Below are 19,465 nucleotides of genomic sequence, written 5' to 3'. Positions count from 1 at the left end.
GGCGGTGGAAGATGTAACCGGAGGTGGAAGTTGTGGGTGAACCAAAAAACGTGGGTGATGAAAGTGGAAAGTAAATTTAAGTTCTTATATTTAATAATAATATAAATAGGTGAATAAAAATGAATTAAATTAAAAAATAATAATAAAGGGTAAAATAGTCTTTTTATGCTTAGGAGGACCAAGTTTGTAACAAAAATGTATATTATGGACCGTCCAAGTTAAAAAAAAAAAGTTAGAGACCAAATCACATGAACTATTCGTGTAATTTACTCAAAATTGAATTATATTTTTAAACTCAATCTCAAATGCTCCTCAATTTTGAAATATATCTACTAATCATCTTCGTTAAGTTCATGAGGCATACATGTCGATCCCTCGTATATAAAAAATTTTAATATTTTCAAAATAATATGATTAGTTTGTAAATATTCAATTTTAAATTAAATAATTAGATGTAAAAAATGCATTTCTAAATATTTATATATTAAACTAGGAGAATGTCTGCGCGTTGTGCATAAGCATCTATATAGCTGAAATCATTATAAATATATGTTTTTTTTAATCTTAATCTTTTGAATGACTTCTGCTCGCGGGTTACTCATGAATAAAAGTAAATATAATATATAGTTTAATGTTATTTATAGTTGTTGTTATTGTTAGTTAATTTCTATCATTGTAATTATTTAAAACATCAAACAATTTTTTTATTATTTTAAAGGTAACAATATAATTATTTATATAGAGTTATTTCTAACTATTGTTATTCTTAGTTATTTTATGCTACTTATTTGAAAACTTTTAATGATTATAAAATATCTTTAAGAAATATTTTAGTTAAATTAATATTACAATTTGGTTTTTGCATTTAGCACTAAATTTTATCACTTTTAACTATTAAGAAAATATTATTTGGGTTTTTTAAGTGGAACTCAAATTTATATTGAAGTTGACATTGTAATGTTATATTTAAATAAACAATTTTAGTATTTTGTCCAAACTATTCAAAAGTTCTAACGTTAAACTGTTAATGGTTTACATACAACAACATATTAAATCTAATAAATTAAGTATAATATGTTAAAAGTTAAAGACATAACCTTATAAGTAGAAGTAAAAATATTATTTACATATTGAAATTTAGTTTATTTATGATTACATTTTCGGTTAAATATTTATTAAACCTTATTAACCAACTTATAATAGTTATTAGATAGACACTGCAATTTATCACTTTTAACTAAAGTTTATATTTAAGTTGATCCTGTAAGGTTATATTTAAATTAACAATTTAAGTATTTTATACAAATTGTTCAAAAGTTGTAGCTTTAAAATGATAATGGTTTACATACAACAACATATTAGATCTAATAAATTAAGTATAACATGTTAAATGTTAAAAACATAACTTTATAAGTAAAAGAAAATATATTTTTTTCATATTGAAATTTGGTTTATATATGATTACACTTTAAGATTTATATTTATTATCTTTACAACATATTAAATCTAATAAATTAAATATAATATGTTAAAAGTTAAAGACATAACTTTATAAGTAGAAGTAAAAATATTATTTTAATATTGAAATTTAGTTTATTTTTTATTACACTTTAGGTTTGATACTTATTTATCCTTATTAACCAATTTATAATCATTATTAGAAAGACACTACAATTTATCACTTTTAACTATCTACTCTAATAAATGAAGGTTTTTTGGGCACATGTCCTTTTTTCTTTTATCTGGACACATGACATTTTCTAGAATTTTTAAATTTTCTATTTTCCACTTGTCATTTTATTGTATTTTTCATTTTATTAAATTCTACATTTAATATGTAAGGTAATATATAAATGTATTCAATACATTAAAGCCTCGTTAATTTTAATAATTCAAAAAATTTCTCATTTTTCTTATAAATTCAAATTTTTCAAATTGTGAAAATTTCATATTTAATTTTTCTTAAATAAACTCATGTAATACATGGGCCTCACACCTAGTTTACCAAATATTCTTTGGGTTGTTTAAGTTGAACTAAATTTTATATTTAAGTTGATCATGTAAGATAATATTTTAATTAACAATTTAAATATTTTATACAAATTGATCAAAAGTTATAGCTTTAAAATGATAACGGTTTACATACAACATATTAGACCTAATAAATTAAGTATAATATGTTAAAAGTTAAAAAACAAACTTTATAAGTAGAAGAAAATATATTTTTTAATATTGAAATTAGGTTATATATGATTACACAACCAACTTATAATAATTATTAGAAAAAAATTGAAAAGTCATGAGAATTTCAAATGAATTTAGGTTTGATACTTATTTAGCCTTATTAACCAATTTATAATCATTAATAAAAAAAACACTACAATTTATTACTTTTAACTATTTACTAAATATTCTTTAGGTTGTTTAAGTTGAACTAAATTTTATATTTAAGTTGATCATGTAAGGTTATATTTAAATTAACAATTTAAATATTTTATACAAATTGATCAAAAGTTGTAGCTTTAAAATGATAATAGCTTACATACAAATATTAGACCTTTAAATTAAGTATAATATGTTAAAAGTTAAAAACAAACTTTATAAGTAGAATTTTTTTTTTTTTTTAATATTGAAATTTAGTTTATATCTGATTACACAACCAACTTATAATAATTATAAGAAAGAAATTGAAAAATCATGGGAGTTTCAAATGCATGTAGTGAAAGAAAAAAATACATAGAAGTTTCAAATAAATGTGGTTCAAGAAAAAATACAAGTTTTATAAGTATATAACGATACTCGTATGCATAGATTTTTGTTAAAGGATTTAAATTTAAAAATTTGGCATAACGATCTTATATTGCCACTAATTTGTTAGATAAAGTGTATATATGCAACTTGAAAAACAAAGATTAGTATCTAATTTCTGGTTTGAATCTTTGAGATAACCAGTGTTACGTGTCAATATCATCACTCCAAACCAATCGTTGATACTTCCGTGTGGTTCATATCCTGTTTCTTTTGGAGACGTGCTCCTACTCGCTTCTATACATCTATATTTGATCTACACCTAATTCACGATTTCAAAATCCAAATCCAAATCCAAATCCAAAATGGGAACGGAAGCTAAACCCTCCAATGTTGCCGGAGAACAAACCGGCTCCGCCTTCAAGCTAGTTGGCTTCAACAGCTTCATCCGAACAAATCCCATGTCCGACAAATTCTCAGTCAAAAGATTCCACCACATTGAGTTCTGGTGCTCCGACGCCACCAACACCGCCCGACGTTTCTCCTGGGGCCTCGGCATGCCCATCGTTCAGAAATCCGATCTATCAACTGGAAACGCAACTCACGCCTCCTACCTCCTCCGCTCCGGCCAACTCAACTTCCTCTTCACTGCTCCTTATTCCCCCTCCATCTCCTCCGCCGTCACCTCCACCACCGCTTCCATCCCGTCGTTTTCCCACACTGACTGCCGCAACTTCACCGCTTCCCACGGCCTCGCAGTCCGCTCAGTCGCCATTGAAGTCGAAGACGCCGAAATCGCTTTCTCCGTCAGCGTCTCCCACGGCGCTAAACCCTCTTCTTCCCCAATCACCCTTGGAAATAACGACGTCGTACTGTCTGAAGTTAAACTCTACGGCGATGTCGTTTTGCGTTACATAAGCTTCAAGAATCCAAACTTTGATGGCATATCTAATTTCTTGCCCGGGTTTGAACCAGTTGAAAAGACGTCGTCGTTTCCTGACCTTGACTACGGTATCCGCCGTCTTGATCACGCCGTAGGCAACGTCCCGGAACTCGCTCCGGCTGTAGACTACGTGAAATCGTTCACCGGATTCCATGAGTTCGCCGAATTCACGGCGGAGGATGTCGGCACGAGCGAGAGCGGACTCAATTCGGTCGTTTTAGCGTGCAATAGCGAGATGGTTTTGATCCCTATGAATGAGCCGGTGTACGGAACAAAGAGGAAGAGCCAGATTCAGACGTATCTGGAACACAACGAAGGCGCCGGAGTTCAGCATTTGGCGCTGGCAAGTGAGGACATATTTCGGACCTTGAGAGAGATGAGGAAGCGCAGCGGTATTGGTGGTTTTGAGTTTATGCCGTCGCCACCGCCTACTTATTATCGGAATTTGAAGAATAGAGTCGGAGATGTATTGACAGATGAAGAGATTAAGGAGTGTGAGGAGTTGGGAATATTAGTCGATAGAGATGATCAGGGGACTCTGCTTCAAATCTTCACCAAACCCGTGGGTGACAGGTATGCCCATATTAACCAATGCTCTTGAATTCATTATCAGCATATTCAATAATACAGAACCCTAACTTGCATATTGATGAATTCCCAAAATTTGGGATTGTTGTTTGTATTTGTATCTGGGCAGGCCAACCATATTCATAGAGATAATTCAGAGAGTTGGGTGTATGGTGAAAGATGATGAAGGCAAGGTGCAGCAGAAGGCAGGGTGTGGAGGATTCGGGAAAGGGAACTTCTCTGAGCTCTTCAAATCTATCGAGGAATATGAGAAGACGCTTGAAGCACGAACCACTACTGAACCAACTGCTGCTGCATGAAAGCTGCCCATACTATGGTAGTAATATCCATGTCTTCTTCATTGAAATCCTATGATTCGAACATATTACATATGTACATGAGGATTCTGTAGAAAGTGAGTCCTGAAAATGTTTGAACTTGACAAGAAGATATTGGTAACATGTTCTAATTTTCTATACGGAATAAATACTGTTGGGTTAGTTTTTCTTCGTTAATCAAACTGTTTTTAGCTTTCGCAACATATGCTCGAATGTGTCATGGAAGAAAGACCACATAGTTGTTTACTTTTCTGACAAAAACACACACACATTTTATCACAAAACACTTCAAAGAGCTCGAGAGTGAAGTCCAAGGGCGATTTTGGTATCAAGAGGGCTTTAAAAAACTACTTTTTGAAGAAATCTATCCCTATTTTGTTATATTAACACAACAACCAGAGGCGTAACCCTAATCTCGATGTCTGATCATATTGATGAACTTAGGTTTACCATGTTTTGGGTTTTGACGAGGATATTTGAAACTAGTTAAAGAATATTCAAGAATCGATGTTGTTTGGTTAGTAAACATTCTTATATGAAAGTAATTCATGTATTATGAACCTAATTGTTTGTATGGACCTAATTATTTGTTGAATAATTAGAGTTTATTAAACTTGATCGAGGGAGAATTTCATATGTCATAAATAAAAACTTAAAATATCATCTGTCTAAAACCTTTTTTTTATTTTAAAATTTTTTTAACTGTTATTTTTATTTTTTTATAAATTTTAATTTTAAAACATCATTTATATTTTTTATAAACTTTTAAAATATCATATTTATTTAACTTGTCATTTTCTTTTTAAAGTGAGATAATATACTTAAAAGGGAACAAAAGCACTTGCCAAATGCCAATTCGTATACCAACTCCTTGCCTACCATAAACAATTATCATATTAACCCTTGTACCCTTCACAAGGCAACACGTGACAATGCATGAGTTAAAGTGACTTAATATTGGATTATTCAATCACGCAATATAACTCCAAAAATTATTTCATTTCCTTCACAAGAAAATCTCCATGATTGCTTTGAAAACAAATACAAATATTTTGAGAAGCCAAGCATAAAATACCAAGTTCAAAAAATCAAAAAACTTAAGACAATTTTTTACGTGGACGTTTCTACTCCTCTGTGTCAAACAAGTTTACAAAGTTTTCAATAAAAAAAAATGTTAGATAATTATGGGACCACTTCATATATATGTAATGTTATCATGAAATCAATTTATTATGATAAGAATATAAATTGTTGATAGACCGATTTATAGAATATTTACTTACTAGGTGGGTTGAGCTCCCGGTTTTACTCAAGATCTTCAAGATCTTTTCCATCTCTCACATTAGGGTTTATATCCATCTATAAATACATGTGATGAGGAGCAAATCAAAACACACGAAAATACACTAAGAAATCTGTATGGTTTATTGATGGGGGATTTTAGAGAGAACTTTTGAGATCAACTGGAAAGTTCTTCCTAATCTCTAGATCCAAAAATCTCAATGGAACAAGGTATCTAATCATTCTTATATGTTTACGTTTTCTTTTAATCAGATTCGAGATTAAAGATCCAAAATTATGTTTCCACGTTTTATGTTTTGGTTATGAAAATAACCAACAATTGATATCAGAGTTTACTTGAATCTCTTACTAGAAAATTTTGATTGGATTATAAACCATTAAAATTGTGGGATATTTTCCGATCTAATAACATTTGATGTATAACATACTTGTATACGTAACTTTGTCTTCTTGTTCTTTTCGGACATTTTTTTTCTTGCTTGAAAGCAAGATGGTACCAGATTGTGATGCTTAAAGTGTGTCTCTTATGTTACGGTTGTGAATGATTTAAAATACAAGCCAATGTTTAATTGACTACTTTACTTGTGGATGTCCAGTAATAATATCAAAGCTTTATTCTTTTAATTGATTAAAAGACTTTATGTTTATTAAAGTCTAATAAAGAAATCAAAGATAACAGTGACCATGAGGGGTTTTATCAAGTATCTAAACTTTTAGATACATACGATATATTTAAAGAATATATGTATATATAATTTGGAGACTATAAATTTTTTTTTTTCAAATCTTCATCATGATAAAACCCAATCTGGATTAATATATTGTTTATTATTATTTTGTATATCTTTGATTCGATTATACCTTTTGACTATAGATCTGTGTCTTTTCCAACTTTTAGTAAAACTGCAGACATTAGGGTACGTAGCAGCAGCCTTTGCTATTTACAATTTGGGTTATTTTTTCAATTATTAATTTTTGTGGCTACATACAATTGTATGCTCAGCGTAACTTTGTTCCACATTTTAAGTAGCAAATGGTCACAAGTTGACATGTCTGTAAGAATTAACCTTAAAACGAAGTAGCAATTTTTTTACCATAAATTTATATATTTAAATTATGAAATTATGGTACGAATAAGTTTTTAAAATTATGGTGTATGAAATTGCTAACTATTTTAATATGTTCAACTTGTATGGTCAAATTTGATATGTGATATTTAATTATTGCAAGTTTAATCTTATGAGTAAATACTTAAATTACGGTGATATTAAATATTTAAAATTATTAAAAAAAAAGTTGTACAAAAGCATGCAATAGAGTTTATGGAAACTTATAAACGTATTTTTGGTTATTGATAAATTTCATTTATGACATATTATTTATTTTAAGGGTAAATTAAGTGACACAATATATCGTCAAAGCGATCTCTTTTGTGAAAATTAATTTACAAATAACTTAAATTTTATGGTTTGTATTTATTAATGTGGATATTAATCGACCCAAAGGTATGTTAATATTTGGCCGGATAAATACATGTTTGATGATAAATATGTGACGATTCTTTAGGTTATATGTCATTAATAAGTCAATCCAAAGAGAGATTTATTAATTGACATGATATATTGTCAATTCTTATTATCAAAATTTATAGTTTATGTGTATATTAATGCGGATATTAGCCGATCCAAAGGTAGACTGATATTTGGCCGAATAAACATATATGTGGTGATAAACGTGTGGCGATTTTTTGGTTCCATGTGATTAATAAGTCAATCCAAAGAGGAGATTGTTAATTGACATGATTTATTGTCAACGTTTATCTCTAAAATAAGGATATCTCTTGCAAGTTAGTATTACTGTCCAAAGACTTGATATTAATGTTGTGTTGATACCTTATAAAAATGTCATAAATTGAAATTATTGATTACGGTTTATGGATTAATGAGCATAAAAGTAGATTTACCTATAGGCTCAAAACAGAAATCTGAATTATGGTATTATACCTGTTAACATTAATCACACTTATGATTCTTACTCAATGAGATTAACTTTAAGGAATGCAATGAGGACATTATGTTAGTTCTCAATTGCGTGGATATTGACCATTCATTTTGGATAGAGCAACATTCTTTGAGGATGTTGAGTTTGGGGGAGAAACAAGGTTAAAACATTGTCCTTAAGGAGGAATCAATCTTGATTCCTATTATTGCTTTCGATAGTATGCAAATTATGAATCAGTGATCGACAATGTTTTTCAATATCCTATTTTGAATACACAAACTCAACAACCTTAACTTCGGATATCCTATGCGTGGTACCACATTTATCATCAATTTATTATCTCTTTTGGTTTTGCGGTAAATATAGTAAATGATATTGTGTATCACATATTAAGTGGGAGTAAATTTATTTTTCTGGTTTTGGGTCGATATCTATACAACCCAAGTTTGGATCATAAGAAAGTAGCCAAATGAATTTTGAGATATCTATATATAACAAAAGTCTATATGCTCAACTATAGGAAATCAGATGTTTTGGAGATCATTTTTATTAAAAATCTGATTTTATTAGATGCCAAAATGGTTACCGATCCATATAGGGATACTTTTAAATTTTAGCATGATGAGCCACTTCATGGAATAGACTTCGGTAGCATCTTCCATAATGGCATCATAATTTATAGCATGGAATATGGTTGCGAAAATTTGTCACGAGGCTACACATTGTTGGTATTGAAAGACCATTAAAGTTGTGATAATAAATCAACAATGTTATATAACAGAAGTTCTATTAAATCAAAGCATATTGACATCAAGTTTCCTTCTGTTAACACAATAGTGCAAAATGGAAATATATATAACACATATGAACAAACTCCATGAAAGCAGATCCGCTCATAAAGGGAATACCTCCCTAGGTCTTTCATGAGCATACTACACACGTTGGTGTGATATTGGTTTTAGTGGGAGTTTTATGGTGCGTTATGTCTTGTTTAAGAATATGTTTTTCTGTATAGAATTAAGAATTCGGTTGACTCCATTATTAGTTGCACTTATTTGAAGTTTGATCTCACTTCAAGTTAAAAAGGAACTCGTTGGAAATCTATTTAGATTTAAAACCACACTTCATGTTTAATCTATGTCGTTAGTTATATATGTATATGTGACCATTGATAGGTTTAGTTACATAAATTGTAACGAAGACCGCTTTGATCCTATACTATTATGATTAGTGGACGAGATTGTTTAAGGGTACCAATATTATGATAACATTCATTAAAGCGCTTATACGGTTATATGTACATTTATATATTTGTGGTCCAGTGGGAGATTGTTAGATAATTATGAGACCACATCATATATATGTAATGTTATCATGAAATCAATTTATTATGGTAAGAATATAAATTGTTGATGGACGGATTTATAGAATATTTACTTACCATGTGGGTTGAGTTCCCGGTTTGACTCAAGATCCTCAAGATCCCTTTCATCTCTCACATTAGGGTTTATATCCATCTATAAATACATGTGATGAGGAGCAAATCAAAACACACGAAAATACACTAAGAAATATGTGTGGTTCATTGATGGGGGATTTTAGAGAGAGCTCTTGAGATCAACTGGAAAGCTCTTCCTAGTCTCTAGATCTGAAAATCTCAATGGAACAAGGTATCTAATCATTCTTATATGTTTAAGTTTTCTTTTAATCAAATTCGAGATTAAAGATCCAAAATTATGCTTCCACGTTTTATGTTTTGGTTATGAAAATAACCAACAAAAAATACTTTTAACTATCAACAAACATTGATTCAATCAACAGAAGCAACCATAAACATGGTTTTTTAATTCAAACCACAAAAGCGAACATGAACAAACACTAATTTAATCATGGTTTTGGAAACCACACTAAAAGAATTTAAGAACCATACATTCTGAACCATAATCACCCAAAAAGAAGTGTTGTTCCAGGCGACTTTCGTATCAATGGTGTATGACAAGTGTGACTATGACGGTGTTGGTAACTTCGACAATGGTAAAATCGCCCTCCACCTATGTCAGGGGCAGACCAACAAGTTGCACATGGCATGTGCTACCCTTCCAATTTCCCGCGTAGTATAATTTTTTTGAGAAATTGTCTGGCGTAATACAATTTTCCGACATACTACCCTTAAAATCATGTATGTTACCTCTGACATTTTCTTTTACGTCCGTTGATGCCCACGTTTGCATTGTTTTAGTTTCCAGACGGGCTTCGTACCAGTTCATGAAATCCTATCAGAATCATGCCTACAAAATAGAAAGAAGAGTATTATTGCACAAAATATAAGGAAGGTATTACGGTCGTCCAAAAAAATATAATTATAATGATTTTAAATAATGAAAAGTATTATGAAAATGTGTTAAAATGATATATATATATATATATATATATATATATATATATATATATATATATATATATATATATATATATATATATAGGTTAGGTTCTATGGAAAACAAAAAACCCTAAAAATTATAAAAATGCATAAAAAAAATACTTAGAGATCACAAAACTTTTTTTTGAATTTTTTTATAAAAAATCGCAGCTTTTTATAAAAATTCGCTGAAAAAAAAATCAATTTTTTTTAGTAATAAAAAAAGTTTTTTTTTCAAATTTTTTTTTCAGCGATTTTCTTTAAAAAGCTGCAATTGTTTCTTAAAAAATGTCAAAAAAAAGTGTTGTGATCTCTAGATATTTTTTTTATACATTTTTATGATTTTTAGGGTTTTTTTGTTTTGCAAATAACCTTTCCCTATATATATATATATATATATATATATATATATATATATATATATATATATATATATATATATATATATATATATATATATATATAGGCTTAGGTTATTTTGTTTTTACTAACTATTGTGTGCCAGAATGCACAGATCTGGACCACCGGATGAATAAAATCAATGATTATGATCTGAGGGTTTATGATATTACAATAGAGTAGTAGTATGTACCATATAATCACACAAATTTCAGAAAAATGGTATTTTGGTCAATTAACCTATTTTAAAAAAGGTAATTTCGGATTTTAAGGGATCATTAACACTTCTAATTTTAAAATCTGAATTTTTTAAATTAATTTTAATTAATTCTAAACATAATTTGTAAACATAACCGATTTTATTCCGTCAGAATGAATTTTTGTTTGAATGATGTTCTTTCAGAGTTTAATTCTAGTAGAATATTAACGAAGAATAACAGAATTCTTGAACTCCTAATTAAAAAATAACAACATTTTAATATTTTCATATATATTCGAACTTAAATACAAATTCATACATATTCTTACGTACTAATAGCCTTCTACATTGTAATATATTTATACATATTCTAAAAGAATATCATAAAAAATCAGTATTCTTGAATATACAGTTAATGAATAAATACAAGTGTAATTCTTAAAAAATAAGAACATCCTTAAACTGTGAGTGTCATCAATCTTTAGCTCATTCTTCAAGTCATTCTTATCAGGTCTTCAAGTTATTCTTCCGACCATTCCTATCACAAATGCAACAAAAACTAATAATGGTTAAAAACATGTTGCTTGCAATTCCTATTAATTTATACATTCTGGGAGAATACATATAATTCATTCCGGTAGAATATACAGAACATAATCTTGCATAATACATAGAATACAATCTTGCAGAATACATAGAATAAAATCTGCTAGTTATAACTTTACATGCCACTATAAAGAATTAAAAGCATGTGATTTTCCATTTGCAATCGTATTTCTCTATATATAAACATTCTAAAGCATAGAATGTATAAATGCATTCTGTCAGAATTACTATAATGTTACTTGCAATTCCTAGCATTTTATATATTCTGGAAGAATACATAGAATATATTCTGATAGATTACATAAAATTTGCTACTAAATCAAGATTATAAAATTGTGAACAGTGGAACATGTTAAGTTTAATAATTTTCAAATATTAGAAGGTTAGATTTTGATATTTTCCACATATTGCTTATTTAATCAGGTGATTACAAATGCTTTTGAGAAGAGTTTTCTCATTCATACAATGTTTAAGTTCTAAAATGTCTCAAATTTGTGAAAATCTCTTATAAACCCTTAATCAAATCTTCACCCTAAATTGATTAAAAAAATCAAATATCAATAGCAAAGATTAATGTTACTCAGGTAATTAACAAATAAGGAGTTAATAAAACAACAAAAAAACATATCAAAAGGTTTAATGAAGAAAATAAAAGAAATACTCTTTGAGGCATTTCTACAAACACCTGGCGTGCAACATAGAAATCAAAATTTCTTTCAGGCCATTTCTACAACAAAGCTGCCAAATTCTCTTTGAGGTATTTCTACAAACATCCATCGATTCTTAATCAAACGAACACCTATGTAATTCTGCCAAATCAAACAAGAACAAAAAGAAAAGAAGGAGCCTTTACCTATTGATTGAATCATTGTCGAACAACTTCCTCCATCACCGATTCCACCCACCTGTCGATTGCCACCACCCCATACGACTTACTGTCGCCTTACAACTCCCAATTTGCAACCGCCCTTGTGTTTCAAGACAATCAGACCAGAAGAAGAATGGAGCCAAGGGGAGCAGCCCTGCGCTGTCGGCCTCCCTCCATCGCCTATGCTAGCGATCCACCAGCACCACCGAACCCTCACTTCTAGCCTCTTTCCGATCATAATAGGCCGACGAACATGCAGCTGTGAAAGAATCGATTTCTGGTGAAAATGAGGAATTGAGGTATCGATGATTTCTGGTGGAAAGGAGGAATTGAGATATTTATGATTTAAGGAAGCCGCCGTACTCTTTAAGGTTAGAGATGTGGGCTTTGTAGGGTTAAACTAATTAAGGAGATATTCATTGAATTATTTTTTACCATAATTAGATATAGGAAGTTTACCATTATACCCTTTTTTAATTTATTTAATGATTTATTATTCTTAAATTCTCATTGGTGCATTTAGTCACACATTATTTGCTAAAAACATTTAAACCTAACTCTCTCTCTCTCTCTCTCTCTTTATATATATATATATATATATATATATATATATATATATATATATATATATATATATATATAAAACGTTAAAATGACATCACCTTATGCATAAAAATAATATTAATTTTTCCAAACCAATAATATATTATAAATTTCATATTGTAATAACCAAATAAAATTTTAAAATATAGTTTTATTTATTTATTCTCACATAAAATACGGACATAGTTAAATATAATTTTAGACATGCATTAAAAAAAAGTCTCCTAACTTTCAATATTTACTAAAAAAAAATCTTATATAAATGTATTTTTATGGTAGGAGATACTATTTATGGGGTGTTTGAACGTATTTTTCAATGGGAGTGACAATTGATAATACGATACGACAAAAATATCCAACACGAAATGAAATTGAGACGAAATTGAAATTCGAATTCATGTTCGTGTCGTGTTCGTGTCAAGTGTAAACAACACGACGTCGTGTCGTGTTCATGTTCAAAATTTGACCCAAAATTGACACGATTTAACATTTTTTTGTTGTGTTTTTCTTGTTTGTCTTGTTTTTCGTGTTATATATGAATAAATATTAATTAAATACATTAATTGTTATTTAATGTTATCTCTGCCGTGTCGTGTCGTGTTTGTCGTTTTTTAATCGGTTCGTTTTCGTGTTAGTTAGAAAAACCTGAGATCATGTCGTGTCGTGTACATGTTACATAAAACTTTATCGTGCCGTGTCATATCAAACAAAAACACGACACGATAGTCCGATTTGTCACCCCTACTTTTCAATTAACATATTGACTTTTTTAGAAAAGTTAGAAATTTTTGGTTTTTTGAAGTCATTTTTATATTAAAATTTTGATGCTTACCAAAAGCTTTTTAACTATGAAAAACTAATAAATATATGAGTCACTTTTTAATTTATTTGCTTTTTGAAAAACCAATACATAAATAAGTCATTTTGAAAAACACTCTCAAACACCATTTTAAATTATCTATTTTAACTACATAACAGTAAATATTTAACTAATAGTACAATACATCATTATATTGTTAAATTTATACAAAATTGCATAATTTTGTGAAGGGAAAACCTTATAAAAACCCAACATATTTTCATCAGAATCTTAAAAAAACCATTATATTATTTATTTGTATGTTAAAACCCTTATTTTTTTAAAATGTATCATTTAAGGCATCGAGCTCGGTATATCCTAGATAGCCGAAAATGCTAGGTAATCGATTCTCAACGTTTTGATTGTTAAAATTCATTAGATTATATATATATATATATATATATATATATATATATATATATATATATATATATATATATATATATATATATATATATATATATGAGAGTTTAAATGCACTAAAAAAATAATATAATGGTTTTTTAATCCTTTCATGAAAATATATTAGGTTTTTCTGAGATTAGAAAACCTTAAATAAGAATTTCTGAAAATATAAGTTTTAGTGCACTATAAAAATAATATTGTGGTTTTTCTAATCATTTTGTTTAGTGTTTAGGAGGTTTTCCATTTGTGAAATAATTGAATGTGCTTGTCCACGAAAGAAGTTGAATTGAATGGGTTCAGTGCTTCGCCACCTTTTCTCAGATAAAAAAAGTGCTTGCCCACTACAATGGAAAGTAGAATTCGCTTTGAATATCCAGTTCTACAAACGCCTTTGGGCAATTCACTTTTGAAGTAATCAATTTAAGATGTGATTTACTTTATTGATGGGATTCACGTGGGACGCAGAAAATCGGGGCAAACATGGGCGGGGATCGACTCATGAACCATGATTAGTAACAGGGGATCCTTCAATTCAATTTGAAATTTCAAGTTGGCAGAGTTAGCAACTGCGTCATCTGCAGCCATTAAAGTCGATTTGAACTTTTAAGTTAGTGTGGGAGCATCATCAGTGTTTATAAAAAGCAAATGTAAAGATCGAATGTTTGAATAAACAAACCAAAAGCACGTCTTGCTATTTCATCCATGCCTTGTTGATTATAGCACCCAACCTGTTCGACAAAATGCCTGGCTATCATTGGCCATGTCTTTATGTCTTCACTACTCATTCTGATGCTAGCTAATTGCTATCACCCCAATCCCAAAATCCCAATAACTTTATACCAATTTAAAATCATACGAAAAAAATTATTGATAACTGATAAGTCCATTAGGCTAATTATAAAAGCGATATAATTCACGTTTGAGTGGATGTGAAATACATGTGATGCACTCCCATTTATTATAATGGTACCAGATCAAATATGAAATATCACTATCAGTCATTATAAAAATAAAAAATAAAACATATGTAGGGTCATTGTGCTTTGGTAAACAGATCTAAGACACGAAGCCGAAAGTAGGCAACTTGAAAGCGTTTCCATAATTTCTTCTTTCTTACTTTAATTTCTTTCCTTTTTTCTTTCGGATATTCATAGTTTAAATTATACAGTACATCGGACCAAATTGATATCCGGTTGTGATGGTTGCTGAATGACAATGGGTTGTCCTGTGGCACTCAAAGTTTACCTTTTTTATGGGGGAAAAAGCCCCACAGACAGATAATAATGTTGAAGGAGACACAATTATCACCTTTTTGTCTATAATCAAGCAATGGTCCAAAAAGACGACCTAATTTGACTCAGACTCTTGTTTATATATGTTTTCCCGACTATATTTTTATGGGTCTTCTTGTTTAAATTATAGCTCGCAATCAGACAAGGAGGCATGGTCATAGACTCATAGATGATAAGTTTTTCATCTTTTGAATTGGAAAAGAAAGGATCATCCATGGCTCCTACAGGAAAAGCTTTGGAATTCTATAATGAAGACAATGACTGGTAAATGCTTTCTCTTTTACTCCTCTTAACATTATGATTTCCAAATTCACTTGCTTTTTTGATCATTTGGTAATCATTTGTGTGCCAGGTTTTGTAATGCAGTTTTGCCAAGTGATCTCACCATTGTCATAGATGGAGTAAACTTCCATCTTCACAAGGTGTACTTTTTCTTCTAACTTTCAATGTTTAATTTCACCCTGTGTGAACTGGTGTCAATCATTAATACCAAACTTTTTAAACTGCATGTTTCTCCAGTTTCCCTTACTATCAAGATGTGGGAAAATAGAAAAGTTGATGAAAGAAACTGAAAATAACAATAAAGGTACTTCCACCATCATCCTGGAGGACATCCCTGGTGGTGCCACCTCATTTCTGGCTGCTTCTAAGTTCTGTTATGGTGTCCATATTGAACTTACACCTACAAATATTGTTATGGTGTATCACGTGTCGGATTATCTTGAAATGACTGATGAATATGGAGATGATAACTTATTCTCAAAAACAGAGACTTACTTCCATAAAAATATACTAAAAAACTGGAAGGATTGCATGGTTGCTCTTCAAAGTTGTGAAACCATTGTAACAAAAAGTGACAATCTCCAAATAATCAGTAAATGCTTGAATGCCATGTCAGCAATGGTTTGCACAGACCCGAGTTTGTTTGGATGGCCAATGATGATGATGTATGGTTGCTTACAAAGCCCTGGAGGTAGCATTCTCTGGAATGGAATTGACACAGGTGCAAGAATCCAAACATCGGAATCGGATTGGTGGTTTGAAGATGTTTCACATCTTAGTATTGTTTTGTTCAAAAGGCTTATCAAGACAATGGAATCTAAAGGCATCCAACCCGAAAAGTTAACAGGTGAAATAATTCAATTCATCAATTCCACATTTTTTCTTGTATGATCATCATACATTCCATCATTTACAACTTTGCCACTGATTTGCAGGTGCTATTATGTACTATTCTGGGAAATGTCTTCATGGTTTAGGCAGATGGCAAAGCGGGCAGTTTAGTAAAACTAGGTCTACCACAAAATATGACATAGTTGATCAAAGGGTAGTATTGGAGAGTATTGTGGATATTCTCCCACAAATAAAGGGCGAGTCTTTTTGTCGTTTCTTATTGGGACTTTTACGTGTTGGTTTAATGTTGGGTGTTAGCGATAAATGTCAAGAATCACTTGAAAGGAGGATAGGAATGCAACTAGAATTTGCTACATTAGATGGAATCATGATTCCTAGTTATATTGATTCTGATACATTATATAATACGGATACTGTTGAAAGGATGATTAACTATTTTATAACTTGTGAAGAAATGGGTTTTACAACATTAAAAAATGTTTCTAAGCTTGTGGATAGTTATATAGTAGAGATTGCATCTGATGTGAACTTGAAACCTGACAAGATACATTCACTTGCAAAGTCTCTTCCGGAATCTTCAAGATCTTTGCATGATGGACTATACAGAGCTTTGGATATTTATTTTGAGGTCTATTTCTTATATACTCAAAAAAGGGTTTTTTTTTTTATTTCTTTTGAGTAAATGATTTTTTGATTCAGGCTCATTCGTGGTTGCATGAGAAAGAAAAAGAAGGTCTATGCAAAATCATTGAGTGGGAGAAACTTTCCATTGATGCTTGTGCTCATGCTTCTCAAAATGTACGCCTACCACTTAGAGTTGTCTTCCAAGTGTTGTTTTTTGAACAAATGCATATAAAAACAGCTTTAGCGGGTTGCCTTCATGTGTTGGATGACGAAAATAACCCTACATATCATCCATTGGGCCTTGTGCATGAGAATGAGCTACTAAGAGTTGGCATGGAGAAGATGAGGAGTAGAGTGAGTGAACTTGAACAAGAGTTCAATAAACTGAGGCAAGAGATGACAAGGATGAGTGGGGCCCATTTGTGTAAGTAGTGATTTGGTTAAGAAAACCCATCCGAGAAACATTAATTATGGATCTTGGATGTGTTTTCTTGATTCTTTTTATCTTTCTTTTTTCATCAATGGTTGTAGCTTCAATGCTAGTAGAGTAAGAGAGGTTTGCCTTCAACTGTATATCACAATGTCACTTGGATTTTTGTAGCAAATGAGCACTATACTTTACAAATGGCCAATTTTGTATAAATTATTACAATGTAAATGCAAAGATTAAAAGAACACAACATTGAATGAAGACTCAAAATTGTAGCGTTTTGAGATGAACAACTCATGGTAGCATGTTGTGTATGTAAATTTTAATTGTTTAAACAACGGATGATTGTTCATGGAGAGCGACCCACAACAAGAATGTGGACTATTTCTAACATTTTGCCTTTGTGGGATTATGTATTTCCATTGAAGGTTTTACCTTGTAAAACAACAAGATCTCATTCTGAGAAAAATATAGCCTAATATTATCACATTTACACATAACTAGTAATGCAAGATGTTAGCAATGAATCATCAAATATAGAAATTAGAAACTAAAACTAATCATGTGCAATTGGGATTTCGTGTAGAAATCTATTTTAAACCCTATATCAATCTCCAAAACCCATACCCCTTCACATAAACATAAACACAAAGCAAGATTTAACCACAATGGATCTTGTCATTTACCTTATTCTCATTTTCTTTATCAGTCATTCTCCCTTCGCATCTTTTGCATCTCAGATACATGATCCTTCCTCAAGAACAGGATATGAACTCATTAAGGAGTTGAATTTGAACCCAAAACTCGATCTTAACATCATTAAGCCAAACATATCCGATTCTTCTTCAGTCAGCATTACAGGTTCCAGAATTGTTGAAAAGCCATTAAAGCTCCAAGTTCTTGGGGATTCAGGTGCTTCAGTTCATGACCTTGCTCATCTTGCTGGATATGTTCAAATCAAACACACTATAGGCGCAAGGTATCTTTTGTCATCACCACATCATGTAGAATGAAAAATATATAAACAAATATCAAATAGTAACTAAATGAAATATATTAACGATGTTTGAAGGATGTTCTACTACTTCTTTGAATCAAGAAACAAGAAAGATGATCCTGTGGTCATATGGTTGACTGGAGGACCTGGTTGTAGCAGTGCAATAGCTCTTTTTTATGAAAATGGTCCTTTTCAACTCACCAATAACTTGTCACTTGTGTGGAATGACCATGGTTGGGATAAGGTCAGGTCTTTTAACTCATCCATTCTACCATATATGATATAACCATTGAATGAAAAAAAAAAAAGTAACTATAACATGCATATTGATTTTCTAGGTTGCAAACATGATATACATCGATCAACCTATTGGAACTGGTTTCAGTTACAGTTCGAGTGAAAAAGACATTCGACATGATGAAAAAGGTGTAGGAGATGACCTTTATGACTTCCTTCAGGTAATTTGAATAATTATGTGATCTCAAAATCCCAAATATAAAAAACTAAAGTTGAAATTTTTAATGAATGACAGGAGTTCTTTAAGGTGCACCCTGAGTATGTGAAAAACGACCTCTACATAACTGGAGAATCATATGGAGGACACTACATTCCAGCTTTTGCTACCCGTATAAACCAGGGGAACAAGAACAAAGATGGAATTCATTTAAACTTGAAGGTGGTGTTCATTACAATCTTCCAACAGTTTTAAGATTTTCAATTTTGCTCATGGA

The 19,465-nt window shown here is 30.6% G+C and overlaps 3 protein-coding genes across 3 annotated transcripts; all 3 read left to right on the top strand.

Moving 5' to 3' along the window:
• The first annotated feature begins 2,980 nt into the window (after nucleotides 1-2,980).
• On the top strand, nucleotides 2,981-4,764 carry LOC145087881 (4-hydroxyphenylpyruvate dioxygenase-like). The gene is made up of 2 exons (XM_079025981.1): nucleotides 2,981-4,264; nucleotides 4,389-4,764. Exons 1-2 carry the CDS (start codon nucleotides 3,114-3,116, stop codon nucleotides 4,576-4,578), a joined length of 1,341 nt encoding a protein of 446 aa, XP_078882107.1. The 5' UTR covers nucleotides 2,981-3,113; the 3' UTR covers nucleotides 4,579-4,764.
• A 10,293-nt stretch (nucleotides 4,765-15,057) lies between these two features.
• On the top strand, nucleotides 15,058-17,932 carry LOC145087878 (BTB/POZ domain-containing protein At3g44820-like). The gene is made up of 5 exons (XM_079025979.1): nucleotides 15,058-15,813; nucleotides 15,902-15,971; nucleotides 16,069-16,678; nucleotides 16,767-17,311; nucleotides 17,383-17,932. The coding sequence occupies exons 1-5, from the start codon at nucleotides 15,719-15,721 to the stop codon at nucleotides 17,737-17,739; spliced, it is 1,677 nt and encodes a 558-aa protein (XP_078882105.1). The 5' UTR covers nucleotides 15,058-15,718; the 3' UTR covers nucleotides 17,740-17,932.
• Nucleotides 17,933-18,405: 473 nt separating this feature from the next.
• Nucleotides 18,406-19,443, top strand: LOC145089889 (serine carboxypeptidase-like 49). Its single transcript, XM_079028277.1, has 4 exons — nucleotides 18,406-18,716; nucleotides 18,810-18,978; nucleotides 19,073-19,192; nucleotides 19,267-19,443. The coding sequence occupies exons 1-4, from the start codon at nucleotides 18,406-18,408 to the stop codon at nucleotides 19,441-19,443; spliced, it is 777 nt and encodes a 258-aa protein (XP_078884403.1).
• Nucleotides 19,444-19,465: the final 22 nt, after the last annotated feature.

The sequence above is a fragment of the Lactuca serriola genome, chromosome 2 (assembly GCF_051521515.1).
Source record: "Lactuca serriola cultivar US96UC23 chromosome 2, Lser_US96UC23_V15, whole genome shotgun sequence".
NCBI lineage: Eukaryota > Viridiplantae > Streptophyta > Magnoliopsida > Asterales > Asteraceae > Lactuca > Lactuca serriola.
This window is presented reverse-complemented; position numbering and strand designations above follow the sequence as displayed.

Bases quoted from the DNA above. Each gene is read 5' to 3' on its own strand.
- LOC145087878 (XM_079025979.1), top strand. From the start codon at position 15,719: ATGATAAGTTTTTCATCTTTTGAATTGGAAAAGAAAGGATCATCCATG. The intron at 16,679-16,766 runs GTGAAATAATTC...ACTGATTTGCAG, and splicing joins CCAACCCGAAAAGTTAACAG to GTGCTATTATGTACTATTCT. The intron at 17,312-17,382 runs GTCTATTTCTTA...TTTTTGATTCAG, and splicing joins CTTTGGATATTTATTTTGAG to GCTCATTCGTGGTTGCATGA.
- LOC145089889 (XM_079028277.1), top strand. From the start codon at position 18,406: ATGGATCTTGTCATTTACCTTATTCTCATTTTCTTTATCAGTCATTCT. The intron at 18,979-19,072 runs GTCAGGTCTTTT...TTGATTTTCTAG, and splicing joins ATGACCATGGTTGGGATAAG to GTTGCAAACATGATATACAT. The intron at 19,193-19,266 runs GTAATTTGAATA...AATGAATGACAG, and splicing joins ACCTTTATGACTTCCTTCAG to GAGTTCTTTAAGGTGCACCC.
- LOC145087881 (XM_079025981.1), top strand. From the start codon at position 3,114: ATGGGAACGGAAGCTAAACCCTCCAATGTTGCCGGAGAACAAACCGGC. The intron at 4,265-4,388 runs GTATGCCCATAT...GTATCTGGGCAG, and splicing joins ACCAAACCCGTGGGTGACAG to GCCAACCATATTCATAGAGA.